This window comes from Schistocerca piceifrons, chromosome 1 (assembly GCF_021461385.2).
Source record: "Schistocerca piceifrons isolate TAMUIC-IGC-003096 chromosome 1, iqSchPice1.1, whole genome shotgun sequence".
Lineage (NCBI taxonomy): Eukaryota > Metazoa > Arthropoda > Insecta > Orthoptera > Acrididae > Schistocerca > Schistocerca piceifrons.
This window is the reverse complement of record NC_060138.1, coordinates 1,214,106,327-1,214,123,844: the sequence shown is the minus strand read 5'-3', so window position 1 is coordinate 1,214,123,844 and position 17,518 is coordinate 1,214,106,327. Positions and strand designations below refer to the sequence as shown.

The window sequence follows — 17,518 nt, the reverse complement described above, 5'->3', positions numbered from 1 at the left end:
CTGACTGGATCCCCTTTCAAAAGTTGAACTCTCAACATAGCTCTCCAATCCCATGGTGTACCACCAGGGCAATTAGACATAAAATGGCCAGCCCTGTCACATGAAACACTGTTCATCTTCACTGACCATATTGAAATTATGCAGCAGACCATTGCTCCATGATGTCCCTCAAGAGTGCTGACTCTTCTAACGCCTGTGTTGTAGAGCAGCCATTCTGACTTGAGTGGTGCATGTGGAATGGTTTCTCCAGTGCCGCAGCAGATAATATGAAATTTCCTGGCAGATTAAAATTGTGGACCAAACCGAGACCCCGAACTCGGAATCTATGCCTTTCACGGGCAAGTGCTCTACTATGCATAACAAGAATGCAAGAGTAATTTGTAGTATTAACTGATGTCCTCAATACAGAAATACAGTGCTAGCTGCTATTGTGTGGTCCATGTTTTAACAGGCAGTGTGTTGCATCCCTGTTGTTGAATGATGACTCGTAACAGCAACTTGCAGCATCTGTCTTGTTGCTGAGTAAGTAGCATATCAGTTCTGCAGCACAAAGCCAGATGGCTGCCATTCTTCACCTGTGGTCTCCGTGAAGCTGGTAGAAAGTGCACATGTACTCAGAGTTGAACTCAGGACATCCACAGACTGGGTGGAATGTCGGGTGATGAGCACTGAGTGACCTCACCCCAGCAGGTCCTGTTCGAAGCCTGGAATGAGGGAGGGGGGGCGGGGGGTCTGTTGGCTTGTCGACCAGTGGCTCTGACTAGTAGATAATGCTACTTGTTGAGGTGTGATAGGGTCTACTTGTTCATTAGGCTGATGACTGACCAGGAACCTGCGGTGGTTGACTGCAGGATGCAGATTGTTTTAGTCTGCTGAGACAAGACCGTTTATATTCCCTCAGGTGGAGTGTGTGGTTGCAGGAGCCAAGCATCTGTTAACATACGCAACTGTGCAAATGGTGTTGCGCACCACCTTAGCAATACAGCCAGCCCTTGATGACGGAATGCAGTGTTGCTGGTTTTTGGGGCTGTAGATTTGTGACTGCAGCTGACACATGGGTTACTCTGCTAGTTGTGTGGGCTCGCTTTCAACTTAGCCCACTTCTTTGGAAACAAATTGATCACCCTTCATACAGCCATGGTCAAACATTTAAGCAAACAGTGCACAGTAATGACAATAATATCAAAATGGCTTCCAGAACTGGTTGGAAAATCAAGTGGTATATTTATGAGAGTCAAATCAAAAGTTGGTTCTTTGCTATGGTCGTTACATCGGTACTGGTGGAATTGTTGAAAAAGTATGTTTAAGTACAGGCTTTTATGTAATAGTAGCAGCTGAAAATACTGCTTCAGTTGTAATGTTCTTTTTATTTTTCAGTGCTTACCGTATTTACTCGAATCTAAGCCGTACTCAAATCTAAGCCGCACCTGAAAAATGAGACTCGAAAACAAGGAAAAAAAATTTTCCCGAATCTAAGCCGCACCTGAAATTTGAGACTCGAAATTCCAAGGGAGATAAAAGTTTTAGGCCGCACATCCAGATCGAAACAAAGTTGGTCCACTGTAATATGAGACACAATTTAGGTCGAATGAATGACTATACAGCTACAGTAGTTTGGTTCGAGTCTTAAGCTTAGCAGTTAAGCTTTACCATGTAGCCACTGCTATGCGTCAGGTGCTCCGTCCATATTTATATGGGTACCGTTCCTTTTTCACGTGCTTCGTCTGGTTTGAATTGATTGCTTATTTTTCTTTGATCTGGTAAGTGCCATTCTCTTTGTTATAGATGTTTACGTCACTCTAAGCTGAAAATGCATTACTGTACTGTGTCATGCATTGTTTGTCGCATTCTGATAGTGAGTGCTTACGACCTATCGCCGCTCGCGGCATGGCTTCCTTTTGTGCGCGCTACCGCCGCTTACAAAAAAAATTAAATAAAAAAATAAAATAAAATAAAAAAAGGAATCGTCTCATTAGCGAAGCAATGGCAAGAGACTGCTTGCTATTTGCTGTTACTTACACTGCTGCTTTCTTTGATAATGATCAACAAGAACCAAATAATAGACTGCGTATGATAGAAGGTGGTCTGAACAAGAGTTTAGCGAAAATTTTTCTCCTGTTGAAAATCTTTGCAGATGCCTCTGTAGTACATTACATTCTGCACAGAAATTAGTCATCTTAGATTTAAAAATCTTGTCAATTGTTGTGCTTCATTTCTGACTGTATCACTATTAGGCATAAGAACAATACGAATATAAACATGGCATGATATGTATATTATTCTGCGTTTGATATTGTCTTACTCTAGTTTCGTAGTTTTAGGCAGACAGGATTTAAATGAGATAGCAGCAAACACGAAAGAATACATGGCAAAATGTTTATATTCGTACGGTATTATTCTTATGGTGAAAAGAATACTGCATGTGATTCACAATTCATAAAAGTTCTTATTAGCAACGATCTCTTGTCACAGGTAGATTTGGCCATATTGACAAACATCCCAAACAATCTTGCCAGTCGGATTTTCGTAGCACGTTGAAATGCTGCTACATTCGAAGATGAACAATACGGAATTTGTATTTACTTCGTTGGATAATGTATGAAAATGCAGTGGTCGAAACTCGGGGCAGTGAAAAAAAGCTTGTCTTCCGCCCTTTTTTTTTTTTTTAATTTACTGATGCAGAGGTTTTGTCGCCAGTATTTATCTTTGTGCCTCCAAAGCATGCCTGTGTAGCTCCGCTACATAATTCGATGGCAGAAGTTAGTTGTGTCGGCACCTACCAACATTTTTCAGAACTTCCGCTTACTTTGCACTCGATTCTAAACCACAGGCGGGTTTTTGGATTACGAAAACCAGAAAAAAAAGTGCGGCTTAGATTCGAGTAAATACAGTAAACCATGACTGGTTTCAGGCTCTTACATGCCCATCGTCAAACATGACAACTTCGTGCTGTGACCCCGAGTGTTGCGACAGAGGAATATAGGATGTGGTGTACCACCAATGATCACAGAGCACCGCATCCAATACTCATTCATCGTGGCACTTGGGGTCACAGCACAAAGTTATCACACTTCATGATGGGCATGTAGCCCAAAACTGGTCATGGGTTAAGCATTGAAAAGTAAATACAACATTATAACAGAAGCAGTTTTTTCAACCTTTACTGTAATGCTCAGTTGTCTATGTTCCTTCAGCTGGATTGTTTGTAGTTTCAGGGTTATAATAAAAGTTTTATTAATATGCTTGTTTTCGCTTAATATGGAAAAATACTTATTTAAAAAACATGCCTTGTATATATCAAACCATGCACAGTCAGTAACATGGAACAAAACAGGACTCCCTCTTGCATATAATTTGGTCAGTGGAATTGTTCCGAGTGATTACAGTAAAGTGAACAAAATTATGGGACTTTTACACACTGCGGATCATTGACTTTTGTGGCTGTCGTGCTGCATCGTGCTGCTGTTTTTAAATCATCTTGACATTTCCCAACTGCCATCAAACGCTCCTGTTAATAATCGTACTTGTCAACAAACTGCCCCTGTATGAAACACTTAGAACTTTTCAAACAGTTTGGGTCAGTGTTAGGTGAAGTAAACAGAATCTTCTAGTTTAGGCAATATTATTATTTCCACATACAAAATGGAACTTTCCCCTCATAACTATGAGATCATGTGTCATATGAAACCAGTTTCATCAGGCCTCTGACATTATAATTTCTGAGGACTCCAAGTACACAACTTCTTCTTCTTCTTCTTCTTTTTTTTCTCATGCTTTTGTCCCACATCTCGCACAGGATTGACATGTTTATTAATTGATATGGCATGGTTAATTTGAGGGTTGGCCAGATGCAATTCCTGCCACCAGTCCATAACCACCCGGGACTGAATGTGTGTACCCAAACTGTCTTGTGTGTTGTGTTATTTATGTGAACTTGTGCAACAGTTTTACTCAGTGTTTGTGAGTCATGTAACTGTGATGGGACTTGGGCACCAGCCTGGTATTCACGTAGGGGGATGTGGGGAAACCATTCAAAAACCACATCCAGTATGGCCGGCACATCGACCCTCATTATTAATCCATGGGGTGGATTCCATCCAGGGTCAGAGCACCTCCTCATTCCGAGGTGGCTCTTTAACACACACAGCTATCTGGATGGGATTGGTGAACATCGTATGTTATGGTTATATGTGCTACCTAAGTAAGGATAGTCCATTTCCCAGAAGTTGTTGTGATCAGTGAGAAGTAAATGAGGCTTATGTAGCTTGGGAAAAGACAAGCACTTGTTTTTGAGCATGTTGATAGTTATTCTTATTACTGTTTTGGTGTTGTATGGGAGCTAAGTGAACATCCACAGGTGCAGTTGCATATGAATTAGCTGCATAGTCAGTGTTAGTTAATTGCGTTTTCCATCAATCATAAATTGTGACCTCTCACTATGATTTGGAATGCGTCAGTTTTATGCATGCATGCACATGCACATCATAAACTATTGTACCACACAACAGATGCTCAATACCAGAAGTAGCGATAGTGAATTTTAATTACCAAAGTGTGAGCAAGAAATATTAACTCTGACCAGGTAGAGAGGAGGACTCCAACAAAATTCCTACATAAAAAATTATTGTGCAATAAAAAAATAGTGTTAAACTGACAAGTTCCACATCATTACGAAATGTACTATTCATGATCTGTGGGACAATAATAAATGTAATGTAAGGTAACGTAAAATGTGTTTCTGTAGCCCTGAAATCCCCAGAACATTTTTGTACTTCCTCCTGACATCAATCAACTGAAGTACATTATGTGATCAAAAGTATCCGGACATCCGCAAAAACATACATTTTTCATATTACATGCATTGTGCTGCCACCTAATGCCAGGTACTCCATTCAGCGACCTCAGTAGTCATTAGACATCGTGAGAGAGCAGAATGGTACACTCCGCGGAACTCACTTGACTTCGAATGCGGTCATGTGATTGGATGTCACTTGTGTCATATATCTGTACACTAGAGTTCCACACTCCTAGATCCACTTTTTACAATGTGATAGTGAAGTGGAAACATGAAGGGACACGTACAGCACAGAAGCATACAGGCCGACCTCGTCTGTTGACTGACAGAGAATGCTGACAGTTGAAGAGGGTCGTAATGTGTAATAGGCAGACACCTATCCAGACCGTCACACAGGAATTCCAAACTGCATCAGGATCCACTGCAAGTACTATGACAGTTAGTCAGGCGGTGAGAAAACTTGGATTTCATGGTCGAGTGGCTGCTCATAAGCTGCACATCACGCTGGTAAATGACAAATGACACCTCGCTTGGTGTAAGGAGTGTAAACATTAGACGATTGAACAGTGGAAAAATGTTGTGTTGAGTGATGAATCTCAGTACACATTGTGGTGATCCGACAGCAGGGTGTGGGTATGGCGAATGCCTGATGACTGTCATCTGCAAGCATGTGTAGCGCCAGCAGCAAAATTCAGAGGCGGTGGTGTTACGGTGTTGTCGTGTTTTTCATAGAGGAGGCTTGCACTCCTTGTTACTTTGCACGGCACTACCACAGCACAGACCTACATTGATGTTTTAAGCACCTTCTTGCTTCTCACTGTTGAAGAGCGATTTGGGGGTGGCGATTGCATCTTTCAACACGATCGAACACCTGTTCATAATGCACAGCCTGTGGCAGAGTGATTACATGACAATAAAATTCCTGTAATGGACTGGCCTGCACAGAGTCTGGACCTGAATCCTATAGAACACCTTTGGGATGTTTTACAACACTGAATTCATGCCGGGCCTCACTGACCAACATTGATACATTTCCTCAGTGCAGCACTCTGTGAAGAATGGTCTGCCACTCCCCAAGAAACCTTCCAGCACCTGATTGAACGTATGCCTGCGAGAGTGGAAACTGTTGTCAAGGCTAAGGGTGGGCCAACACCACATTGAATTCCATCATTACTGGAAAGAATGTCAATAGTAGCAGAAAATGGTATAACAGGAGTGGGATTAGTTATGAATAGAAAGGTAGGACAGAGATTGTTTTACTGTGAACAGTTCAGTGATAGGGTTGTAATTACAAAATTGCAGCAAACCAACATTGATAAGAATAGTTCAAGTATACATGCCAACATTGCAGGCTGAAGATGAAGAGATAGAGAAACTATGTGACGATACTGATACTGAAAGGGTAATACAGCACATAGCGGGAGGTGAAAATCTAATAGTCATGGGGGACTGTACTGCAGTTGTAGGGGAAGGAGTAGAAGAAAAGGTAACAGGAGAATATGGGCTTGGGACAGGGAATGAGAAAGGAGAAAGACTAATGGAGTTCTGTAATGAATTTCAGCTAGTAATAGTAAATACTCTGTTCAAGAATCACAAGAGGGGGAGGTATACTTGGAAAAGACCAGGTGACATGGGAAGATTTCAGTTAGATTACATCATGGCCAGGTAGAGATTCCAAAATCAGATACTGGATTGTGAGGTGTACCCAGGAGCGCACACACTCAGATCAAAATGTAGTAATGATGAAGAATAGGCTGAAGTTTAAGAGATTAGTTTGAAAGAATGAATATACAAAGAAGTGGGATACGGAAGTACTAAGGAATGATGAGATATGCTTGAAGATCTCTAAGGCTAAAACTACAGCAATAAGGAATAGCTCAGTAGGCAATACAGTTGAAGAGGAAGTGACATCTCTGAAAAGGGCAATCACAAAAGTTGGAAAGGAAAACATAGGTACAAGGAAGGTAACTGCGAAGAAACTGTGGGTAACAGAAGAAATACGTCAGATGATCCGTGAAAGAAGGAAGTACAAAAATGTTCAGGGAAATTCAGGAATACCGAATAGTCACTCAGCATATAGGACAGTTAAAATAACCTTCAGTGAAATTAAAAGCAAGGGTGGTAACTTTAAGAGTGCAATAGAAATTCCACTGTTAAATGCAGAGGAGAGAGCGGATAGGTGGAAAAAGTACATTGAAGGCCTCTACGAGGGGGAAGCTTTGTCTCATGTGACAGAAGAAGAAACAGGAGTCAATTTAGAAGAGAGAGGGGATCCAGTATTAGAATCAGAACTTTGTAGGACTTGAGATCAAATAAGGTAGAAGGGATAGACAACATTCCATCAGAATTTCTAAAATCATTGGAGAAAGTGGCCACAAAATGACTACTCACATTGGTGTGTAGAATGTATGAGTCTGGTGACAGACCATCTGACTTTTGGAAAATTATTATCCACACAGTTCCTAAGACTGCAAGAGCTGACAAGCCTGAGAATTATCGCACAATCAGCTTAACAGCTCACGCATCGCCAAGTTGCTTACAAGAATAATGAACAGAAAAATGGAAAAGAAAATTGAGGATGTGTTACATGATGATGAGTTTGACTTTAGGAAAGGTAAAGACACCAGAGAGGCAATTCTGACATTGTGGTTGACAATGGTAGCAAGACTAAAGAAAACTCAAGACTCCTTCATAGGATTTGTCGACCTGGAATAAGCTTTCAACAATGTGAAGTGGTGCAAGATGTTCGAAATTCTGAGAGAAATAGGGGTAAGTTATAGGGAGAAATGGGTAATATACAATACGTACAAGAGCCAAGAGGGAATAATAAGAGTGGACAACCAAGACTGAAGCACTTGGATTAAAAAGGGGGTAAGACAGGGATGTATGTAGTCTTTTGCCCCTACTGTTCAATCTGTATGTTGAAGAAGCAGTGATGGAAATAAAAGAAATGCTGAGGAGGGAATTAAAATTCAAGTGAAAAGATATCAACAATATGAATCACTGATAACATTGCCTTCCTGAGTGAAAGTGAATAAGAATTACATGAACTACTGAATGGAATGAATAGTCTAATGAGTACAGAATATGGATTGAGAGTAAATCAAAGGAAGACGAAACTAATAAAATGCAGCAGAAATGAGAACAGTGAGAAACTTAGATGGTCATGAAGTTGATGAATTCCGCTACCTAGGCAGCAAAATAACCAATGATGGATGGAGCGAGAAGGGCATCGAAAGCAGACTAGCATTGGCAAGAAGGGCATTCCTGACCAAGAGAAGTCTACTAGTATCAAACATAGGCCTTGATTTGAGGAAGAAAATTTCTCAGAATGTACGTGTGGAGCACACCATTGTATATAGTGAAACGGACTATGGGGCAACCAGAACATAAGAGAATCAAAGCGTTTGAGATGTGGTGCTACAGAAGAATGTTGAAAATTAAGTGGACTGATAAGGTAAGTAATGAGGAGGATTTGCACAGAATTGGAGTGGAAAGGAATGTGTGGGAAACACTGACAAGGAGAAGGGACAGGATGATAGGACATCTGTTAAGACATGAAGGAATGACTTCCATGGCACTAGAGTGATTTGTAGAGGCAAAAACTCTTAAGAGGAAGTCAGAGATTGGAATAGCAAATAACTAAGGACGTAGGTTGCAAGTGCTACTCTGAAATGAAGAAGTTGGGCAAGAGAGGAATTCATGACAGGCTGCATTAAACCAGGCAGAAGAGTTATGACAAAAAAGAAACAGTGACATGTTCCAATGAAGGAAGGGAAGACAGTCATCCTTTCCCAACTCCATAGCAAAGTAAATATTCAGATGGATTGAATTCAGACATTCTGAAAAAGATGTTCAGACACTCTTGTTGCATTTGTGCCTTGAAAATTACTGGCTGTTCACCTGTTGAAATATCAATAATTGTCCAAGATGTCACATGGCTGCATTCCCATAAATTGGATGAACATTTATTACACGAGTACAAACTCAGATTTGACAGAATATCATTCATGTTTTCAAGTGCTGAAGTTACATTAATGACCTGTTGTAAGTGGTCCTGAAAAATTCAGACAGTGTGACTGACTGAATGAATTAATGAATAAATTGTCCCTGTATTCCACACCAGGGATTGTACTGTTGTACTATGCAATCTTAACACTTCTGCAAGTGCACCATTCACATTTTGCATTTTCACATGTCATTTACATTTTGCATTTGCGCATGTGCATACACTTCCTTATGTAAACCAAATATGACTAAAATTTTGATTTAATAATCTGCTCTCCAGGACTGAAGAAATTACAATAAAGAACAACATAGATGACAAATTTAAGGAGCCTACGGCTAGTGGACTGCCATACCATTCAGCACCGCATGACATACATGGAAGTGCTTTATATAAGCCTCACAGTTTGAAAGATATACCATCAGATTCATTGTTCACACCTGTTAAGGTAAGTAGCTTACCTATGGTAGCAAGTAATGTCTGTAGTCATCCTACTCGTGACATAAAGATGGTAATTACATGGTTAACAGTTCCGTGAAGGCTATGGGCTTATCTCATTAAACTACTGTATTCTTAACTTCCTTTCTAATGGAGCAAAACTGGATGTCTTGTGAATAGTTAAAATTTTACCTAAAATGAGACTTAAATGTCAGATGCTTTGCCATCTAATACTGATGCTTTTTATCATAAGAAAGTTCGTGTGTCACAAATTTTAAATGGTTTGTTTGATATTCTGATTGGTGAACTTAAAATGTGTAGTGTGAAACCAAATGTAGTATTTGTTATTTTTTACAAGAGCCTTTGATGCTTTGACAGATTTCTGTACATGGCACAAAATGTGAGAAAGATAACACCCATCATTCCAGACCAAATAATTAAGTTATGCATGATTTTGCAGTCATTGGTGAAGGGAGTTACTAATGGGAGAGTAGACTGAATGAAAATATCTATTACATAAAGAAAAGTTTTAGATTGATGCCTAAAACTGCTATGCTTAAACATTATGGAGATGTAATTTGTACACTCATCTGGGCCCACTATATCATATGTCAGATAAGGACATTATGTATTATGCTAGGAGACCAAGAAGCTGCTGTGTCATTATATATTTCAGCATGATTACTAGCTTCAGGTTATCTGTGGAAATACATAGTTTGGTACAATACTTCAGATTTTAAAGTTCATACATTACTTGACAGCTTACTGAAAGATGAGTCAATGATGTTATACAGTTACAGGTCGTTTGCTTCTACAGTATTCTTTAGGTCATATCTTTGTTCTTACCAGCTATATATAATAATTTCCTGACATTGTTTTGTTCTCAAATGTATGCTTTCCGGTTTTTGTTTTTTTTTTTTTTAAATATATATATTGTGGCAACACGATCTATAATATGTTTGTAGATCTTGTTTCTCTACTCATTTCGTGTTTGGGAGGACAATTACAATAAAAATTTCTGTGCAATCGGTATGTTCATTTAGGATTTCTTGAAGGTAATTCTGTGCGTGAATATATTTCGATATCTTTAAACATATTCATTAGTGATCCCTTTTGTGCATTGTGTAAAACAGACAGACCACTCTGCATCATCCGCCATGTGTCATTCTGTCTTTAAGTGGTGGAAGAAAGTTGATGGGTTACTGTCGTGTCGCTCTCCCGAATGTGTTCTCGGTATTGAACATTGAAATTCTGTCCAGTTTGAGTTTTATATATGCCTGGATTTGAATACATGGTTGATGTTGTTTGTTTGGAGTGTAGTAGTGTTTGAAGATTGTGTCATGTCTGGTATGCAGATTTTACGTTTGTGTGTTTCGATAATGTGCTATCCACAACACTGTCTGGCATAACCGATTCCAAAAAAGCAGTAGGATTAAATTACATATGAGAGTACAACCACATCAACAACACAGATCATATAAACAATATACTGTAGCTGGTAAGGACAGAGTTATGACATACAGAATACTATAGAAACAAACTGCCTGTAACCATATAATATCGCTAATTGAACTGTCGAAACAGCTGTCAATTAATGTCATTATGAAATAAACTTTCATAATTCAACAACTTCAGAAATAACTGCTGCAACTTGCGTTAACACCTACTGTAGCTCTACTGATATGAAAAGAGCAAGCTTATACTGTAGTGACAGCAACTATGGCAGTGATATACAGTGATATCATATGGTTATCGAGACCACCTGATGTACATAGCAAAGCATAATTCTATTCCCTAATACATTAAATTATAAACTTCAAAATCTGAAATATTATACCACAATAAGCATTTCCACAGATAACCTGAAGGTGGCAATTGTGCTGAAAAAGACATACTGTGATAAAATATTAATGGAAAATCTCATATAAAGATGTGAAACAAATACTAACAAAGAGATAGAGGGGCTGGCCAGTACTTACCTCAGCTCAGTACAGCCGATAGATACACAAAAAACAGGGCTTCCCTCTGACAACCATGCCTCCATCCTTGCTACCCTCCCTGTTTTCCTTTCCCTGTTGCTTCATAACCTGGGTTGTGAGTAACTGAATCTACTTTCCCTTCTTCCCTTTCTTTCCCCTCTCTCCTCCCTGATGAAGGAACATTTGTTCCAAAAGCTAGGAACGTAAATTTTTGGTTCTGTTTTTTGTGTATCTATCGGCTGTACTGAGCTGAGGAGGTAAGTACTGGCCAGCCCCTCTATCTTTTTGTTAGTATTTGTGATAAAATATTGTCACACAGCAGTATTTTGGTCTTGTAGCATAATATAAAATGTCCTTGTATGACATATACAACGTAGCAGGCCCAGATGAGTATACAAATTACATCTCCCTAATTTTTAAGCAGCGTAGCTTCAGCCACCACAACACGAAATGAAATGAAACGAGCATGTAAGGTAAGCTGCCAAGAAGGCAACTGATATACTCTGGTTTGCTGCACAAATTGAAGGAAAGTGTAGCTGATCAAAAATGGAAACTGCTGATAGAACACTTGTGTGACCCATTCTTCATCAGTACTGATGAATTTTTGGTATCCCCACCAAGTTACTTTGAAGGAAGGCACCGAAACAATTCAGAATCATTCTGTTGGATTTGTTACTAGTTGGTTCAGTTCACATGTAATTACTATGGAATGCTTTGTAAACTCAAATGGGGGACTCCCAGGAGGAAGACAACATTCCCTTCATGAAACACTTTTGAGAGAGTGTAAACAACTGACATTTTCAACATACTGCAGTAGGATCCTAATGCCGCCAACATACATACAGATAAATAGAGGATTGCACAGAAGCAAGTAGACAGTGATTTTTTCCAGGCTCCGAAAAGGGAATGATTAGCAAGTACTACAAGGTGCTGATTAGCGTGCACCATATAGTGGCTTGGGAACATGAATGTAGATGTAGAGGTGGAGGTGTAAGAAACATCAGAGAAAAAAAACTAAGCAAGTCAGCTGTCGCTGAGCACTGCCTATAATATAATAATGGAATAAAATATGACGAGACTAGTATCGTAGTGGAAACTATGAGACATGATAATTAAGGAATATGGCAAAATAAATGTCTGAAAACTAAAGAAACCAAGTCATATGTTTTGATTTAAGCAAGGTGGCATCTGACACTCAATTTATTAGGATTCTGCAGACTATCTTTTCCACCAGAACTGGAAAATGCTGAGAGACTGCGAGTTTCGTGAAATAAGAGTATGGGCTCTGGAAAACAAAAAAGCATCAAAGGGCGTAGCAGGTATTGGGTATTGAACTCTGCTATAAATAGTAGTGCTAGACTAACAATATTTCACTGTCTGGTTGGTGTACAGGCAGCGAGCATACATAATGTTGGAACTCGTAGCATGAGAATGAGAATGTGACGACTTGGTCAGTCATCAAAATATTGTGCATAAAATGGAAACAACTCGGTTGAACAATCAAAAGCTTTAATCATTCTCGCTGAGAAAACGTGAGATATCACGAAACAAACTATTAAAAAAAAATAAAATAAAACAAACACACACACACACACACACACACACACACACACACACACACACACACACACACACACACACACAGAGAGAGAGAGAGAGAGAGAGAGAGAGAGAGAGAGAGAGATTTTCTTCTTAGTGCTGCAGCTTGATTGTGCTCTTTTCTCCCAAGGTTTAATTTGTAATCTGTGTCAGAACTGCTTTGAGAGAGATGTACCCCCGCCCCCCCTCCCCCCTCTTCCCCCACTTCCACCACATTAGTGGAAGGTGTGGAAAATTCATCTAATTGTGCAAGTAAAAAGAAAAACATTCCATTCAGCTATTTTTATGTAAAAATGTTATATACATGTTCATAAAATTTTATTTTTTACATTTTTTTAGTGGACACAAGAAAAGAGTTTCATATAGTTACTTGCCGGTTAGTAAACAAAGTAAAGAAATTGTGTTACAAAGAATGGAGATTCAGAAAGAAGATATCAAAGTTTTTATTTGCTGAAATGTCACAACAAAATCTCCCAGAATGGCAGTTCCACCCAAAGTACACTAAGTGGCAAAAGCTGAATGAGACATACAGGGTGAAACAGAATATGAAAAGTAGATTTGTTTTCTATGAGGGAGACATTTGGTACCGCACACAATTACAGCAGGTTGATGCCAAAAATGAGTGTTCCAGAAACAACATTAAACAATTGGCTTCAGTCATCAGTGGAACATTTTAAAGCTAGAACATTCCTCTATTTTTCTACATAATCAATATTGTTATTGTATTTTTGTAGCTCGGCATAACAGCTGGAGAACCTTCTGTCCAAATTTTCTTAAGTGGTACTACTTCTGTCTTGTCTGGTCTGAAGGAAGGGTGGGAGGATGGGGTCCCATAACTGTTACACTTGAGTACCAATATACATATACCAATTGGCAATGAATTTGATTAGTTTCCAAACTTACCACTGACTAATCTGCTCCTGAAATCTGTGTGAAGTAGTATGTCAGTCTGATGAGCTGATATTTATGACTAAATAGACATCAAGATCAACATCTACATCTACATGTAGATGGATACTGTGCAAATCACACTTAAGTGCCTGACCAAGGGTTCATGGAGCTACCTCCACAACAACTATCTATTATTCCAATCTAGAACAATATGTGAAGGAAAAGGAACACACACATTTTTCGGTTTGAGTTCTGATTTCCCTTCTTTTATTGAGATGATCATTTCTCCCTATGTATCAACAAAATATTCTCACATTCAGAGGAGAAAGTTGGTGATTTAAAATTCATGAGAAGATTCTGATGCAACGTTAAACACCTTTGTTTTAATGATTTCCACCCCAAACCCTGTATCATGCGAATGACATTGTCTCCCATATTGCACGATAATACAAAATGTGCTGGCCTTCTTTGAACTTTCTCGATGTAGTTCTTAAATCCTATCTGGTAAGGATCCCAGACTGCACAGCAGTACTCCAAAAGAGGATGGACAATCATAGTTAGGCAGTCTCGTTAATAGATCTGTTGCATTTTCTAAGTGTTCTGCCAATAAAACGCAGTCTTTGGTTTGCCTTCCCAACAACATTTTCTGTGTTCTCTTTGCAATTTAAGTTGTTCTTAATTGTAATTCCTAGGTATTTAGTTCATTTTACGGCCTTTAGATTTGACTAATTTATCATGTAACAGAAGTTTAATGGATTCCTTTTAGCACTCGTGTAGATGACCCCACATTTTTCGTTATTTGGGGTCCACTGTCAATTTTTGCACCACACAGATATCTTTCCTAAATTGTTTTGCAGAGTGTTTTGTTCTTCTGATGGCTTTACTAGACGATGTATCATCTTCAAACAAACTAAGGCGGCTGCTCAGATTGTCTCTTGAATCATTTATATAGATAAGGAACAGCAGAGGGCCTATAATGCTGCCTTGGGAAAAACCAGAAATGACTTCCATTGTACTCAATGACTTTCAGTCAGTTACTATGAAGTGTGACCCGTTTGACAGGAAATAACGACTCCAGTCACATGACTGAGACAGTATTCCATAAGCATGTAATTTCACTATAAGCCACTGTGAAAGTATCAAAGGCTTCTGAAAATCTTGAAATATAGAATCAATTTGAAACCCCTTGTCAGTAACACTCAACACTTTGTGTGTGTAAAGAACTGTCTGTAATAGACTGATAAAAATGGAAAATGTTACACATTTAAGCACCAGTTCAATACTTACTGAACTTTGAGGAGTTCACATCACATCATCATTACATGATTAAACTTTCATTTCATTTGGAACTGATATCATCAGCGTAAGATGTGACCCCCCCCCCCTCCCTCCTCCTCCTCCTCCTCCTCCTCCTCAGGCACAAATACATTCTGTTATTCATTGTGGTCTGGAAACAGACAGCACCTGAATGTTATCTTGAGAGATTCATGCTGTGCATGAAACACATGCTGTGTTAGTTAATGAAAATAGCTGGCTGGAGGCTGGTATGAAAGTGTACATTGTAGCTTCTCATCCAAAACGTGCTCTGTGGGTGACAAATCAAATGACCACGCAGGCTGGTCAAGAATCCAAACATTGATCAAGCTTCCAATAACATTTTTCTGGGTTTGTGACTGCATTGTCAATATTTATAAAACTACCAATGTTTTGGTCCCTATTGCAAGCGAACTTCTTCAGGGTGTTTTTGTTTACTGGTGAATGAGAAAACTTTGTTTCTTATATACCTGGAGACATGGCTGTTATCTAATTCTGATAGGGTGTTTAGGATGAAGGAGAGGGATGTTAGAAGTCTTTATTGGTGTTTTTATTATTTCTTTTCATTGGTGGAAACCTGATGTTTTGATTGGTGTTTGCATTACTGCTTGTGATTGGTGGAAAATCGGCAAATGGAAAACCTGGCGGCAGTTGTGACATGGCGTTGTTTTCGTGCTTTCTAGCACCGGCTTAGGTGCGCCAGTACTCTATGTACCTGCGGCCGCTGCGGTCTCCTGTGCGCCTGTATGTGTTGCTTCACATGAGCTATCATCCTGTAGTGCTGTTATTGCTGGCAGCCAAGAAGTTAGAAGTCGGTGCCCATCTTCTTTGTTCATGTTGGCCGGTCACTTGGCTATTTCTATTGCCTCTGCACTCTTCCTCCTGAAAGTTGGGAGACCACAGCGGCTGCAGGTACATAGAGTACTGACGCAGTACAGCTGGTGCTTGGAAGCAGGAAAAGAAAGCCACGTCACAGCTGCGCTCTGGTTTTCCACTCGCCTATTTCCACCAATCATGAGCAGCAATGCAAACACCAATCAAAACATTGTGTTTCCACCAATGAAAAGAAATAATAAAAACACCAATAAAGACTTCTAGCATCCTTCCCCTTGATCCTAAACACCCTATCAAAGTTAGATAACAGCCACATCTCCAGGTATATAAGAAACAGTTTTCTCATTCAGCAGTAAACAAAAACACCCTGAAGGAGGTCACTTGCAACAGGGACTGAAACGTCAGTAGTTTTATATACAGGGGTGTTTCAAAAAGAATACACATATTACAAAGTATTATTTTGTCCAAACTATCGAGCGCTGCGCCATGGCTCAGCTATTGGAGAAACGAATACATAGTCTAATTTATATTAATAGCCGCTAGATGTCAGTAGTCTTCTGCTTTGCTGTGTAACCGCCATATGTTTAAAATGGCTACTCTGCAGCAGAAATCATTTTGTGTTCTCGAGTTTGCAAAGTGCAATTCCGTGATTACAGTGCAAAGACATGTCAGGTGGAGGTACCAAATTGATCCTCCGAATAGATGGAACATTCGCAGATGGTATTGACAGTTTGTAGATACAGGGTGTGCATGTAAAGGAGAGATTCCTGGCTGCCCTAGTGTTCTTGAAGAACATGTTGCATGAATTCAAACTGCTTTCCAACGTAGTCTTTCAAAATCAACTCGTCATGCCAGTTGGGAGTTACAGCTGCCTGCAACAACAATTTGGCATGTTTTGAGACGTCGGTTGGTTATGAAGCCGTACAAGTTACAGCTGTTAAAAGTTCTGCAATCTGATGACAAATGCAAACTTGTGGCATTTTGTTATGAGATTCTTGGTGCTATTGACAATGATAACACTTTCGCACAATGCATTGCGTTCAGTGATGAAGCGACTTTCCATGTTAGTGGTCAGGTGAACAAACACAATGTTCGAATTTGGGGTCTACAGAACCCACATGCAGCCATTGAACATTTACAAGATTCGCCCAAAGCCAATGTGTTTTGTGCGATATCCCAATCATCTGTTTATGGCCCATTCTTCTTTGATGGAAACATGGTTAACGGTCAGCAGTATCTTGCAGTGTTACGAAACTGGTTGTTTCCGAGGCTGCATGAAGACAATTTCATTTTTCAACAAGACGGGGCACTCCCTCACTGGAGTCACAAAGTGCGTGAATATCTGAATGAAACTCTGCTGGATCTTTGGATTGGTCATCAAGGAGCTGGTAACTTAGCACATCTCATCTGTGCTCCACAGCCACCGCATTTGACACCCTCTGACTTCTTCCTATGGGGTTTCATTAAAGACAATGTTTATGTACTGCCACTCCCACAGAACCTGAAAGAGTTGAAGAACCGGATCCATACTGACATAAAATTAGTGAAGAAGGACATGCTTACCTCAGTGTGGGTGAAATTTGAGTATCAGTGTGATATTGTTTGTCTTCTTGATGGAGGACATATTGAACATCTGTAATCTGAACTGGAGAGGTTCATAAA

At 39.6% G+C, this 17,518-nt stretch overlaps 1 protein-coding gene across 1 annotated transcript in view; it reads left to right on the top strand.

Annotated features, from left to right (window-relative positions):
• LOC124802673 (myeloid differentiation primary response protein MyD88) overlaps positions 1–17,518 on the top strand; it is a 108,322-nt gene that overhangs the window by 77,934 nt on the left and 12,870 nt on the right. The window contains exon 8 of the mRNA XM_047263593.1: positions 9,084–9,249. Coding sequence (XP_047119549.1) covers positions 9,084–9,249 — 166 coding nt within the window. The remainder of the gene's footprint in view (positions 1–9,083; positions 9,250–17,518) is intronic.